The 14,833-nt window shown below is 34.5% G+C and overlaps 1 protein-coding gene across 5 annotated transcripts in view; it reads right to left on the minus strand.

The window, feature by feature from the left end:
* LOC107448401 (Eps15 homology domain containing protein-binding protein 1) overlaps positions 1 to 11,523 on the minus strand; it is a 78,565-nt gene extending 67,042 nt beyond the window's left edge. For 2 of the 5 annotated variants that reach the window (XR_011638262.1, XM_016063575.4), the window contains exons 1-2: positions 11,116 to 11,451; positions 4,331 to 4,441 (exon numbers count right to left, since the gene is read on the minus strand). Coding sequence is in view for 4 of the 5 variants with exons in the window: in XM_016063575.4 (XP_015919061.2) it covers positions 4,331 to 4,441; positions 11,116 to 11,165 (161 nt within the window). In the remaining variant the exon portion in view is untranslated. Of the gene's footprint in view, positions 1 to 4,330; positions 4,442 to 6,277; positions 6,304 to 11,115 lie in introns of those variants that run through there. The other 3 variants (XM_016063577.4, XM_043042935.2, XM_043042933.2) reach the window with 3 other exon arrangements.
* Positions 11,524 to 14,833: the final 3,310 nt, after the last annotated feature.

Consider the following 14,833-nt stretch of genomic DNA (forward strand, 5'->3'; position numbering starts at 1 on the left):
ATCTCTAATAATGAAATATTTTATTATTTACTTATTAATGTTAAACTCATATCAGTTGTACTTAATAATTAATGAATTAGTCTTCATTGACATTTTATATTTTATAACATAAAATGTCTCCTCCGTTGACTATTACATCTCCTCCGTGGACAAGGCAGAATTTAAAATATTTTAAATCTTCTAAAAAATAAAATAGAAAACTTGACCATTATTATAAGGACATATAACAAAAATAAATAAAGGCATTTATGTAATTTTTATCACTTTTTTAATTACTTTAATTTAAGAATTTTTTTTAGTCTATTTATATTTCAGTCTATTTCTATTTCAGTGAGAATGACCCATAACAAGGTTTTTCACATGCTAGAATAATGTTTTATTTAATTTTAAGACAATAAATTCAGTGTGCTAAAATAACCTCACCCAAGGTGGTGACTTTGTGACCAAAAACATTTTTTTAAAAACCATTTCACAAAAAAAAAAATTTTTTTTTAACCTATTTTCCTTACCATTTAGAATAAAGTTTACTTACAACATTAAAAAAGAGTTGTGTCGACACATTCTGCAAAATATTAAGAGCTCTACATTGCAATTTGACTGAGATATCTGAATAAAAAAAACTCAAAAAGTGTGCCAAAGTAATCCCCCCTTATAGTACAAAGTTGCCTATCATTCTCATAGGCTGGTATTTTAACCTAGGAAGACAAGTGCAGTGTTTATAAGGATCACAGCTGATCCTTAAAAAAAGATAACTTTTATTATGCTATTGATCTTGATGTGCCCTTTATTTTGGTATACAAGTTTTACATCTCCATGTATGTCAATGTCTACCAGGTAAGAGAAAATCCTTATCTAACAACAAAAGGGTAGCACTTTGGAAATCTACTCGGGAATGAGATGAAATACATGAATAGTAAGTTTTTAGATTGTTCACCCTTTAGAATAATAAGACAAATTAGTGAGCTAATTCTCAGAAAAAAAAGTCCTTAAAAATTTAAGCACAATTTATGCACTAGTAAATTTTTCACTTGTCAATGACACAGCACTATTAAGCTACCCCCTATATTTTGAGGGCCAGAAATTAAATCCATTAAAAAAAAGATATATTAATTCAGAGGTAGATTTTTTGGCCTGATATTGTAACTTAAAATATTGTCTGCACTAAATAATTAACATATCTGAGGTCCCTTCCTCCATAAACCAATGAGTCTGAGTAAGTTAAAATCTGATCAGTTGATCAAAAGTTATTCATGGTGATTCATTTTTTATTTTGCACACTATACACATGATAAGTTTCAAATAGTAGTTACAGAAATGTCAAAAATTTAGATAATTTATTTGATGATTTATAGCTGGGTTGAAAACATAAAAGACACAATAATGCTATAGAAAAAGTTTATACACTGTGTTTGGAGTATTTATTTTGATTTACTGTTTTGTGCAGGATATTGTGAAACTCACATTGTACTGCTAGTTTGTAATGATTAGCAATGTGAATGACACATGAAGGTAAGAATGTGGTCATCTGAAAGCTGGTGTGAATGGTTATCTTAGAAAAATCGCTTTACTTTGAAAGCATAAAACTTTCCTCTTTTTATAGTATGAAAGGAACCATAAGTAAGGAGGACCAATGTACAGTAGAACTCCAACTATCCGAATAGCTTTCAGAATTCCTACGGAAATATAGTAAAAAGATAAGTTTCTCTTTCTTTTTTTATATGAATAAAATAAAATTTTAGTAAAGCCAAGGAAAGATTTATGCGGAGAAAGTTTACAGGATAGGACAAAGATAAATAAAAGGAATAATAAAGGAGGGGGAATCCAGTGACAAAAGAGCACATGGGAGACCTTATGAATAAGGATGTTAGTTGTGGAATGTTATCTTAGGAATGTTGTTTGTTGACAAAGAAATGTGAACGCTAGACCCCCTTGGTCAGCTTGCTTGTGCCAATTGGCACTTGTCAGTTCACCTAGTGGATTGGGGGGAAGTCAAGGAAGCAATTAAAATTAGACTTTTTGCAGGTGTGAGAGGAAGATTGTTGAGAAAGTCGAAATTCCTGAGGGGTTGAAGGAAAAATCGATTTCGAACGCAAAACACGTGGGTAGTCGGCTTTTTATTGGATGTGGTCCTTCACCAGGTGGACGGTACTGCCTATTCACCACTGTTTGGTTTGAGTCAGTCTGTTCTGTTATTGCGACTGTGTTGGTATACTCGCATGTTATATGTTTTTTAATTTTTTTTTTAAAGTTCACTCCGGCATTTAATATGGCTTCTAAACGAAAACCTGTTGTGTTATCCTTAGCGGATAAGCTAAAAATCATAGAACAGTCAGATAAAGGAGTTACGGGCAAACAGTTGGCTGAGATATATGGTGTTGGACAAGCTACAATTTCGGACATTAAAAAGAGCAAATCTACTCTAATAAATTTTGTGTCAGTTCTTGAAAATGAGGATGGATGTTCTTCGAGAAAATCAATGAAGGCCGCCACAAACAAAGATTTGGAAAGTGCCATTTTTATGTGGTTTTTACAGCAACGTTCTTTAGGGAACCCAATTTCAGGTCCCATTCTTTGTGGAAAAGCTAAGATCTTAGCTGAAAAGCTGGGTTATTTATCTTTCAAAGCAAGTAACGGCTGGCTAAGGAATTTTAAGTCTAGGCACGGTATTCGTGAACTAGATTTAAGTGGTGAAAAGTTATCTGCAGACTCCAAAGCTTCTGAAGAGTTTATTGGAAAATTTAAAGTTATAGCAGCCTCTTACGATTCCGACTTCTTACACAACGCCGATGAGACTGGTCTAATATGGAAAGCTTTACCCAAAACCACTTTAGCTTCTAAAAGAGTGCAGTGCTCCAGGGCATAAAGCTAGTAAAGACCACATTACTGTGCTTAACTGCACGAACTCTACTGGGAGCCATAAAATACCCCTTCTGTTAATAGGGAAGTCAAAACGCCCAAGAGCATTTTAAAATGTCAAAAAACTTCCCCTATTTTACAAAAACCAATGCAAAGCTTGGATGACTGCAGCACTGTTTACAGAGTGGTACGATGAAATTTTCATTCCTGAAGTGAAAAAACGCCAAAAATCTCCTGGAAAAGAAGGAAGTCCCGTGCTTTTGGTTGTTGATAATGCACCAACTCATCCCACAGAAGAATTATTGGAAAGAGGAAATGGCCAATTTAAAACAATCTTTTTGCCACCAAACGTAACAAGCTTGTTACAACCAATGGACCAATCTGTTATTGAAACAATGAAGCGTCTTCACAGAAGTCAACTTTTAAGGAAGCTTTTAGTAGAGGGAAAGGAGGAAGAAGGTGTGTTAGATAACCACAAAAAGATAAATTTGAAAGATTGCGTGCACATGGTTGAGGAAGCTGGGAATTTGGTTAAAGATGTCTCATTAAGACGTGCATGGAACAAGTCAAAAGGCGTATCAACTAAAGAAGAGAAGGAAAAAGAGAAAAGGGAAAAACAAGTTAAAGAAGAAAAAAAGGGAAGAGACAAAAGATGAGGATGCCGTATCTCTTGAGGAATTCAGAAACATAATTTTGAAAATTCCTGGATGTTCAGATGTCAGCGCTGAAGATATAGGAGAGTGGATGACGTTTGATTCATCAGACTGTGGATTTCAAATTTTAAATGATGATGAACTTATTGAAAGTGTGATGGAGGAAAGTGTCGATGAAGATGACCCTAAGGCTGAAATTGAGGAAGACACAGGGCCGTCAGCTAGTGAAGCATTTTCTGGCCTTGAAACTGCATTGAAGTGGATGGAGCACCAACCCGAGTTTGACCATATGCAACTTCTCACTGTCAAACGGATGTGCGACTTAGCTGCCCGAAAACGGATGAAGACAGTTAAACAGCTTACTTTAACTGAGATGTTTAGCATATAATAACTTTCATTTACTGCAAGGTATGTACACATTATTCATAAAAAGATCTCTTTCCTTAAAAACAGTTCTTTTCCCTCATCTCCACTCTACATACAATAATTATTTAAAAGAAACATTTTTTTAAAAAAAAAATTCAATTATCCGAATTTTTGATTATCCGAATGGGGTCCGGTCCCAATTGATTCGGATAATTAGAGTTCTACTATATTGTCAGTTTTATCATGTCCTTTTTTATAAAGGGAAAAACATTAAAAAAAAATTTTTATACTGATTTTCAAAAAAATCATAAATTTGAATTTTACACATTTTTATTTGGTGACCTGAGGTGGTTGCCTAGGTTCACTTAATAGAAAGTTTGGAATTCATTATTGTATATTGTAAAAATGTCTTCTACACTTAAAATACTTTAAAAATGAAAGAACAAAAGCCTTACCAATTTGAAGCAGTTTCAACTATAACCTCTTGAAATGATGCAATAAAGTTAAATTTTGAAGCCTTTTTATTCACACGTTTCAATCTTTGCCATACAGAACTCATTTTGGAACTGAAAAATATAATTCTTTATATCTTATATTCTTTTTTAATTTTTACAAACAAATATTTTTTCACACTACATAAAACATTAAATTCATTTACAACTTGAATTTTAAACAAATTTTTAGAGCAACGCAACAGACCCCCATTTACCAAATTCCATATTTGTCACTATAAATGCCCATATTTATCAATGAATGTTACCTGAGGATAATCTGTAGATATGAGTTAAATTCCTGATTTCACGAAAAACATCACTTTCTGAGATTTTCTTTAATTTGTTAATTAAATAACAGACTCTGACTCCTAACTTGGTTATTCATTTTTATAACATGAATATTTCCTGTAAAACAAAATGGCTGAGAACGATAGTGTGCGCATTGAATTGGGAGAATTAGAATTTTGAAATCTAAACAACTTTCTAGATAACAATATAATGAAATAAATTGAGGTGATTTTTTAAAATTAATTTTACAGAAGAAATATCTTTCAATTTCTCTAAAATTACAAAAATGAAAAAAAGTTTTAACTTATAATTATTAACTATTAAATATCTATATTGATATTTATTTTAATTGGCAAGTGATGTGATTTTTAGCATATTAAAACAAGCAGTATGGATTTTACAGAAGAGAGAATCATACCGAAAGGAAAATTGATTTTGCACAAGTAAAGGAAATCAGGAAACCTAGAAAAGTTAGTATAATTAATAATAAAATAGGACAGTTTCAGAAAAAAATTAGGAATTATCATCGCTACTAATTTAGAACAAAGGAGATGTTTTTAGGAAATAAAAAAATGGACAAATCTGACCTCTCTAGTATATAAATGTATAAAATCGTTCATACGAGCTACCAAAATCCACAGAGAAATTTTGATTCATTAATAACAGAATTAATACAGTTTAGGGAGCTATTATTTTATGTAATTTTACCTTAACTTTTGTGAAAATAAGGTATATTTTTAACTAATTTCAATACGTTATTAATTTTTTTTTGAAGTAGGGTTGCCAAACATATATAAATTTACATCGCAAGTGAAAAATTGTCGTCTAGCCTAGGCAATAACAAAAGAAGCAACCAGTAAGAAGTACCAAGCTAGACCTTTTCCTTTATACAGTATTGCATATATTTTTCACACATTTGAATCACTTGGTTTGGGGTGTAGTGTGGCAGGCCTCCGTGTGGTGCACCCTGGGTAACGCTAAATCTGCTACAGTCTTTGCCAATCTCTTGCTGTCTTGTACTGATTTTGAAGACTATGTGAAGGTTTTTAAAAATGTTTTAAGAAACTGTTCTTTCAAGGGCACGGACAACCCCGGTATTAAGGTTCCTTTCTGGAATGCCAGTGGCCTTGCTATTGACAAGTTTACTAAACTTAAATACATTATTTCTCATGAAAAACCTGATGCAATTGGTATTGCTGAAAGTGGCTCATCTGCTGACAAGCTTGAATTTTTCCCAATGAAGAACTATAAATCATATTCTCTTAGACGCTCTCGCCAAATAGCATCTGGAATCGTTATATTCGTTAAAGACACTCTCATTGCAGAACCACTGATTAAACATACCATGACATCCTCTGACGCTTTGGAAGCAATTGAATCGAGAGTGTGGAAAAACAACATTGGTGCTCATATTTCATTCATTTATAATCCACCTCGAAATAAACCTGATCTAAATTCTCTCATTGTGGATTGGAATAAACACTCCATTACTTTAGGAGATTTTAACGCCCACTCCACCAGATGGGGTTATGACCAAAACTACCCTATTGGCAATTTGGTAGAAAATTTTTTTGATACAAATCAGATTGATTTTATTGAAAACTCAAAGGCCTCACCTACTTTTCTTTCATATGGGGGCAGTTCTTCTCATCCTGACTTATAGCTGTCTCACCCACGATTAACACCTTTGATAAAACACGACCTTATCAAAGCTCCAGGTGGTGCTGGTCATAAGATCCTTTCTGTGATTATCTCAGAGCCAAGACTGACTGAAGAACCCAGAATTACTCGATGGAACTTGAGCAAGGCTAACTGGAAGTATGCAGAATTAACAGATTCACTTTCGGAAAATTGTTCTTTACATGAAAATAATGATACGGTCCTTGATTGGATCATGATCACAATCTTGCAATGTACCAATGCTTGTGTCCCTAGGGGTCACATTAAAAATGCAAAACCTTTCTGGAATGATAAACTTCAGGCGCACAAGGAAGAAAAAGACCATGCAAGAGCTAGGGCAGAATCCACTGGCCACCCAGAGGATTGTATCTCCTTAAGAAAAAGCAAGGCCATTTTAAAGAAAGAGATTTTAAATGCAAAACGCTCTTCTTTTAGCAAGTTTAGATGGACCAAAAGCTTTTAGATTTCTATCTGCTTTAAATGGAAAGCGCACACAACTTTGCAAACAAAATTTGAAGGTTCGCACTAGAACTTTAACCTCAAACCAAGATATTGCCAAAGCTTTTTTGAAACTTTATTGCAAGATAAGTAATTTTTACCTGATGACTAGGATTAAGAGGGGTGAAATAACTCTCTCTAGTGATAACCCAGAATGGAACTGCCTTTTCTCTTCACCTTTCATTGTTAAGGAATTTCAGAGAGGACTCCATTGCTTGAAGAGAGGAAAGAGCGCTTGTCCTGATGGCATCCTCCCTGAATTTATTTTGGAACTACTTGGCGTTAAAGCTAAGCAANGCAAGATAAGTAATTTTTACCTGATGACTAGGATTAAGAGGGGTGAAATAACTCTCTCTATTGATAACCCAGAATGGAACTGCCTTTTCTCTTCACCTTTCATTGTTAAGGAATTTCCGAGAGGACTCCATTGCTTGAAGAGAGGAAAGAGCGCTTGTCCTGATGGCATCCTCCCTGAATTTATTTTGGAACTACTTGGCGTTAAAGCTAAGCAAACAGTCCACAATTTTGTAAACAAAACTTGGGGCGGCACTTTCCCGAGCCTCTGGAGAAAGGCTGATGTTATACCTATTTTGAACTATGGAAAAGACCCGACAGACACCCAAAATTTTCGACCAATTTCCTGGACCTGTATCCTAAGTAAGTTAACTGAAAGAATGGTCGTTGATCGGCTTCAGTTCTTTTCGGATTATAGTGGCCATATCTCTAAGAGACAGGCTGGTTTCAGACGTGGATACAACACAACCGAACAAATCGTCAGACTTTCACAGCATATTAAGGACGGCTTCCAGAGGAAGCAAAGTACACTTGCTGTCTTCGTTGATTTTAAATCGGCGTTTAACATGGTTTGGAGAAAATTGCTTCTTAGGAAGTTGCTTCATAAGAAAGTGCATGGAAATCTTTTTAAGTGGATTAGTGATTTTCGTTTACAAAGATTCGTGAACATTAAATATGGCAACTCTCAATCAGGGTATGGGCACTTCAGACAGGGCCTTCCACAGGGCTCAGTTTTAAGTCCTGTCCTCTTTAATGTTATGGTAAATGACCTTTTGAGATTCATTAAAAATGCTGTTCCAGAGACTGAATCATTGTTGTATGCCGATGACCTTGTTATTTGGTCTACTGGCTCTGATATCTCTATGCTGGAGGAAACACTCAATTAGGTTTTAGAGGCTCTGGCAACCTGGACCCTGAACAACAAATTCAAGGTTAACCTGGAAAAGAAAAATTTTGAACTTTTTACCCTTAGTACTAAAAAGTTTAATGTTAACTTGGTATACAAAAATAGTACTCTGGGTCGGACTGATTGTGCTACCTACTTGGGCATAACTCTTGATACTAGACTGACCTGGACTAAATACATAAATCAAGTGGCAGATAGCCTGACAAATCGTCTTGGTCTATTGAAACGTCTCGCTGGAATAAAGTGGGGTTCATCCCAAAGTGTCCTTGCTTCCACTTTTACTTCTTACATTAAACCAGTATTTGACTATGGTTCAGAAATCTTTGTTACTGCCTCAGACAGTGCATTATCAAAACTCGATTTGGTTCAAAACAAAGCACTAAGACTCATCACTGGTTCTGCGATCTCAACCCCTATTCCTGCCATACAGCTACAGACAGAAATCCAACTCCAAACTTCGCATCTACAGGCCGCCTGTTTTTACGGGCCTTCCAAGATATGCCACTGCCAGATTCGACTTGGTAATGCCTGTACGGAAATCGGACTTCCACCAGACCGAGTTATATCCTATCGCTCTGGCCACTATACATGAGAGATACCCTTGCCAGCAATAGCTGCAGGTTTTTACCGATGGATCCGCCACTCTTTCAACTGGTAGAGCTGGAGCCGGTGCTTACTCCAAATATTTCAGCCTTAGAGAACCTCTTGACACTTGGGCAGATAATTTTGACGGAGAAATGTTTGCAATCCTTATGGCTATTACAGCTATTGGTAAACCATCTGAACAAAACATTGTTATCTTTGTCGATTCTCAGGCTGATATTCAGACCATTTCTGAATATAATTTATACCCCTCTGAACTTGAATTTAAGTGCAAACAACGCATCGACTCTCTTCTTTGTTCTGGAGAGGTATTTACGGAAATGAACGGACTGACATGATGGCTAGAGAGGCTTCAGCATTGCATCCATCTTCTCATCCAGTTCCCCTTAGAAATGCAAGGCAGCTTCTTAAGAGCAAATGCAGGCACAGAACAATATCTGCTCTTAGGGACTTAGCTGATATGGAAAGTCCTGGGCTAGCCTTCTTGATGACCAGCAGCACTCTCACCTTTCCCTCCTTCCCAGAGCCGAGGGAGTTGCTTGCCTTAGAATAATTACTGGACATGACTACATGCAGGCCCATCTATTTAAAATTAACCTGGTCAATTCACCTCTTTGTGTACTCTGTAACATTTCGTCTATGACTGGGGAGCATCTATTTGATTGCCCCTCTCTTCTTGACATTTGTTCCAGTGATGACTTTTGTGCCCTCTCACTTTCTGGAGCTACTTCAGTGTTGTATTGGACTGCAAGATGCCTTATGTCTGAGAAAACGATGGTGGGCGTAATTTAAATATTTTTCACACATAAAATCACTAAGCGAGGAAGGCAAGTTTTTCCGCAGTAGATAAAACCACAGAAAGAAGTTGCCGATTAAGAAACAGATTTCTACTAATTCTAATTTTGAGTGGAAAAAATTCTTTTTAAAAACAAATACAAAATGCTAAAACAATTTCTTTAAATAGTTCATAATAACAATCTTAATCTAGTTTAATTAATAGCAGTTATTCTGCTTAAGCACAATAACATGCCATATAAGTCTACAATTTTTAGATGGAACAAAAACTATTAAACATATAAACAGATGTAGAAACTTAAATTGACCTAGCAAACAAAATTACGATAAGTTCTTTTAGCTCTAAAATCAAATGATTTTGTTACAATATGTGTTTTTCTGATGATAATAATTTTTACAAAGTTTAACCGTGACATAAAAAGTCATAGAAAACATTTGATTTCTGTGACAAATCAATAAATTTTTTGGGAAAACAAAAATAGAATTTCAATTTAGTTGAGTTAGAAAAATGGCAGTTTTAAACTATAAATCAGAAGTGAATTTTAACAGAAGGAAATAAAAAAAAAGGGATATTACTGTATTTGTATCTGTTTGTTTCAATTGAAGCCGTCATGTGTCACTGTACAATTTTTGTACCAACTGTGGGTGCATGGAGGTTCATAAAAACAAGTTTACTCTACTTGGTGAGGTTTTTAAAGTTTCAAGGAAGTCCCTATATAGTTACACCAAAACTTGCTCACTATTTTAGTGCAGGTACAGGCACTGACATCTTCTCCCAATTAATCATTTTATAGGCGATGCAAGGATATTTTAATTCTGGTATTTATAAGACCAAATTGTTAATAAAGGTACCAAGTAGTACTACCTAGTTCTTTCCTAGTTAGTCTCCTTCTATGATATGAATATTTTTTTTGTTGTTTCTTATGTATCATTACTTGACCGAAACTTGGAAATCATTTTAATGCATGTACTCATACAGAAATCTTCCCCATGATTTGAAGGTATTAGGGATATTTCCTTATCATGATCTGTTGCACCAACTAAAATCGCCAAATGGATTTTAAACTTGCAATTTAAAAAAAAAACATGCAGAGGTTTGCCCCAATGTGGATGTAAGTAAGTTGGTCCCCTTCTTTGATGCTTTCTTTTAAGTTTCTCATGGACCCCTGCCCAGAAGTCACCAAAACTTGGTGATTATTTCGATGTGGATAAGAATATGGAAGTATTTCCAAGCTACTTATTTAATCAAAAAAGCTTGAATTAAAAATAATTTCAATTAAATTAATAACTGTAAGAGATTAAACTTTTCACAATAATTTACATTTTAGTTTGTCTATAAATTGCCAGAGAAAAATATGCCGCCCTTATTAGTTTTTCGTTTTATAATTAAGAATTTTAATAAGAAATTTATTTCTCAGAACAAAAGAAAATCTAACCATGTTAAACTTTTTTTTTTACCTAATAACAATAGTTTAATTATATAATAGTGAATTACAGTATTGATGGAGATTGAAATATGTGGTAAAAAGTCTATTTTAATCTCATTTTAAAACGCAGTAAAAAAAAAAACAGTAAATAAACCAAACATGACAATATACACAAACAGGAAAAAATGAAAAGGAAGCGAGTTGTATAGCTAAATTTTTCACAGACAAAATAACTGAATTTACTAAGGTTTTACCTTTTAAATATAAATATTGGACAAAAATTGGACCCCAAGAAAAATATCATTGAAATATCAACCCATGCATACCGTATATCCACCGAAAAAAAAGTTATTAATCATTAAAATTTTTTTTTGACTATCAAACTCTAGATTCCGTTCATTAAGTTAAAGACAGACATAAGTAAAAACCACAGCATATAGTCACGACGGCACAAACATCACATCGCTTTACTGTGTTTGTTTGATAATTATTTTTAATAGTTAAAATAAAAAAAAGTGCTAATATATTAATATAATAAAAGTTTTCGTATCTACCTTAAAAGGATTGGTCACTTTCACATTTATTGATTTGGGTATTTTTTAAAACTTGTTTTGCAAAATCAAAATATGCTTATAACTTACATGGTACAAGATGCTGATAATTATAGAAATCTCCAAAGTGACGTCAGAAAAACATACACGAAGACGGCACTTTTAACCAAGTCGAACAATAAAAACAAAAAAATCGTTTTTACACAAATGAGGTAAAAATAAATAAATAAAATTTAAAAATTCTTCTTATTAAGTTTTTTTCTGTCACTTTTTCTCAATCTGAATGATTTGAGAGGGTAACCTCGAATATGCAAATTAATTAGTTCAACGATATTTTAAGTTGCAAAATTAAACACAAAAAAGTTCTTTCACCGAATAAACATTTCTTTTTTTCGATAGATGCAGATTTCTGATTCTGAAAATATTGGGAGTAGCCGCAACCTGGGAAATATGGTCCCCATAGTTTGGCCAGGAGAGCGGTCTAAAATTTAGACCCCTTAATGTTAATTTAATTTTGTGCGTACTTTGCCATATTTCAAGAAACTTTTAAGTGAATTTAAATACTTTTGCACCCAATTATAAACTCGCTTATTCAAAAGTAATTCCATGCAAAAAATAATTATTGTTTAGTATTTCTTTATTTAATTATAGTTGAAAAAATGTGGAAATGCATTCAGTTATTTAGATCATTTTAAAGAATGCAATTTTCTATTGCACAATGCAAACTTCAAGCGAAATCAGTTGAAGAATTTCTGAGAAATCAATTTTTAAACAAACGAATTTTTTTAATTTATATGAATTAATTCTTACTATTAATTTATTTATTTATTTATATTTATAATTATTAAGTGAATTTTCGAAAATATCTATTTGCAGTTTGCATTTGATTTGAGGCTTATTTCACGGTAAGAGGAGAGCGTCAATTTGAATTATTATTATTCAGCATTCATGAATGGAGTACATGCATCTGAACCATGTGCGATCTTTATTAATTATTGGTGTTAAGATTTAACGCTTGAGTTTGTATTAACTTGAAATAAATTACTCAATAGCGCAACTCAGTTTCTCAGCGCAAAACTAGGGTAGGTACTACACCTCAGCTCTTTTAATGCAGACGTCGACACTTTATGATTTTTTTTATAATTTCTCAATGCGCAATTCATTTGAAACTTATTTCATATTAAAAAGAGAGCGCCAATTTCTATTAAAATACCAATGTATAAATATAAATCAAGCAATATATTTAGAAAGATTTTTAAAAAAATTAGTCCCAAACATGTTATGTTCGGAGTATATGTATGGCTAATGTAGGGGTAAACACTTTGCTAATTATTTATTGGTTTTTGAAATGAATATTTGATGTTAAACTTGTTTGAAAAAGTGAGCGTCAATTTGTAAGAAAATACCCATATATATCATGAAATATTAATTCACATTTAGTCCAACGCAACTTTCAGTGTATGTATGTCAATAACATATAAACTCCTGTTTGTGAAAATTGCAACACCATGAAGGAATCTTCATAATTGAATGAAATTTAATACACAGTTGAGTGTTAGTGGTACAAATAAATGATTAAACTTTCAAAGCAAACAAACAATAACAAGAGATCGAAATCAGTATTTTGTGTAGCCATCACGCTCCGCAATAAGTGCTGCCACGCGACGTGGAATGGAGTCAAGCAAACTTTGAATGTGTGTCTGAGGAAGAGAATTCCATACTGTTTGAATGCGTACCCAAAGTTCGTCTGCAGAAGCAACAGGACAAGGATTACGAGCGAGACGCCGATCAACGAAATCCCACACATGTTCAATCAGCGACAAATCCGGGGAATACGCCGGCCAAGGAAGAAGTTGTACCTGTCGCGATGCAAGCAAGGATTGGACAGACCAACAATATGAGGGTGGGCATTGTCTTGTTGAAATACAGCACCTGGCAAGGCTTGAAGGAAGGGAGCAGCTTGGGGCTGTAGAACTTCACTAATGTACCGGTTGCTGTTCAGATTACCCACAATTTGTAACGATTGAGATCGTCCATGATATGCTATAGCACCCCAGACCATAACTCCGGGTGTTCGTTCACTGTGGCGTTCGATAACGCACTCCGGAAGATGGCTTTCACCGGCATAGCGTCTGACACGAATGCGGCCATCATGGTACCTCAAATTGAAGCGAGATTCGTCAGAAAACACGACACGCTGCCAATCAGCACGCCAGTCCCTATACTGGTTGGCCTATTGCAGCCGCAGGCTGCGAAATTTCAGCGTGAGGGGGATCCTGTATAAAGGAGTCCTTGAGCGCAGTCCATGCTGCAGCAGACGTCTACGAATTGATGAAGCACAGAATGAAACACCTGTAGCTATTGACCACCGTGCTGCCAGTTGTCTAGAAGGAGCCGCACGGTCCGTTAGCGCAACGCCGAACAGGTGTCACGTGACATTTCTTGATCCACTCCTGGATTCCCGAGTTGTCCGACATTCGTCCATCCGCTGCTTTCAAACACGCATCACTCTGCTGCTGTTACGCTGCACACGAGCGGCTACTGCACGATAAGATAATCCAGCTACACGAAGGCCGATGATTCTCCCCCGTTTAAACTACGTAAGTTGTTGAAATCTCGCTCTCTTTCGTCGAATAGGCATAAGTAATGTTTTAACGTTTACCACTAGCAGATAACCACCGATAACCATACTCGCTTGGCTACAGACGTCTGTTTATTCGGATTCATCCGCCGTACAGAGGGCGCTGAGTCAGCATGCGCATGCGCTACGGATCTGAAATTCTAATAATTTGCATATCATGCTCTACTTTGCATTTCCTGAAAATTTCAGCTCACTCTCGTAAGTCCTTCATGGTGTTGCAATTTTCACAAACATGAGTTTATCTCTTCTCGATTTTTTTTCTTTTAATGTTTTGCAATTCAGAATTCATTAGATGCTAGTTTTATATTAAAAAGCGAACATCAGTTAGTTTGAAAATACACATACAAAAAAGTTATAGAATTTTTTTTAAAAAAGGGCTTATTTTCCTATACACATTACGTTAAGAGTATGTATATTTCTGTCTTAAGGGTTGATTCTTCATGATTTTTTTAAAAATATTTTGCAATGCAGAATTCATTTGACACGTATGTTTTATATAGGTATAAAAAAAGTGAGTGTCAGTTTGTTTAAAAATACCCGCGTATGTCCGAAATATCGATTTAAAAAAGAAATTGTTTAGTTCAAAACATTTTAGGTTCACTCCATATATCGCTTACATATGGGTAGACAAGAATTTTTTCTAATTATTTTGCAAAGCGGAATTAATTTAAAACTCATTTTACGTTAAAGAGGGAGTGTCAATTAGATATAAAATTTCGATATACATAAAAAATATTCTTCGGAGTTTTTTTAAAAAATTTATTTAGCTCAAAACACGCT

The sequence above is a fragment of the Parasteatoda tepidariorum genome, chromosome X1 (genome assembly GCF_043381705.1).
Source record: "Parasteatoda tepidariorum isolate YZ-2023 chromosome X1, CAS_Ptep_4.0, whole genome shotgun sequence".
NCBI lineage: Eukaryota > Metazoa > Arthropoda > Arachnida > Araneae > Theridiidae > Parasteatoda > Parasteatoda tepidariorum.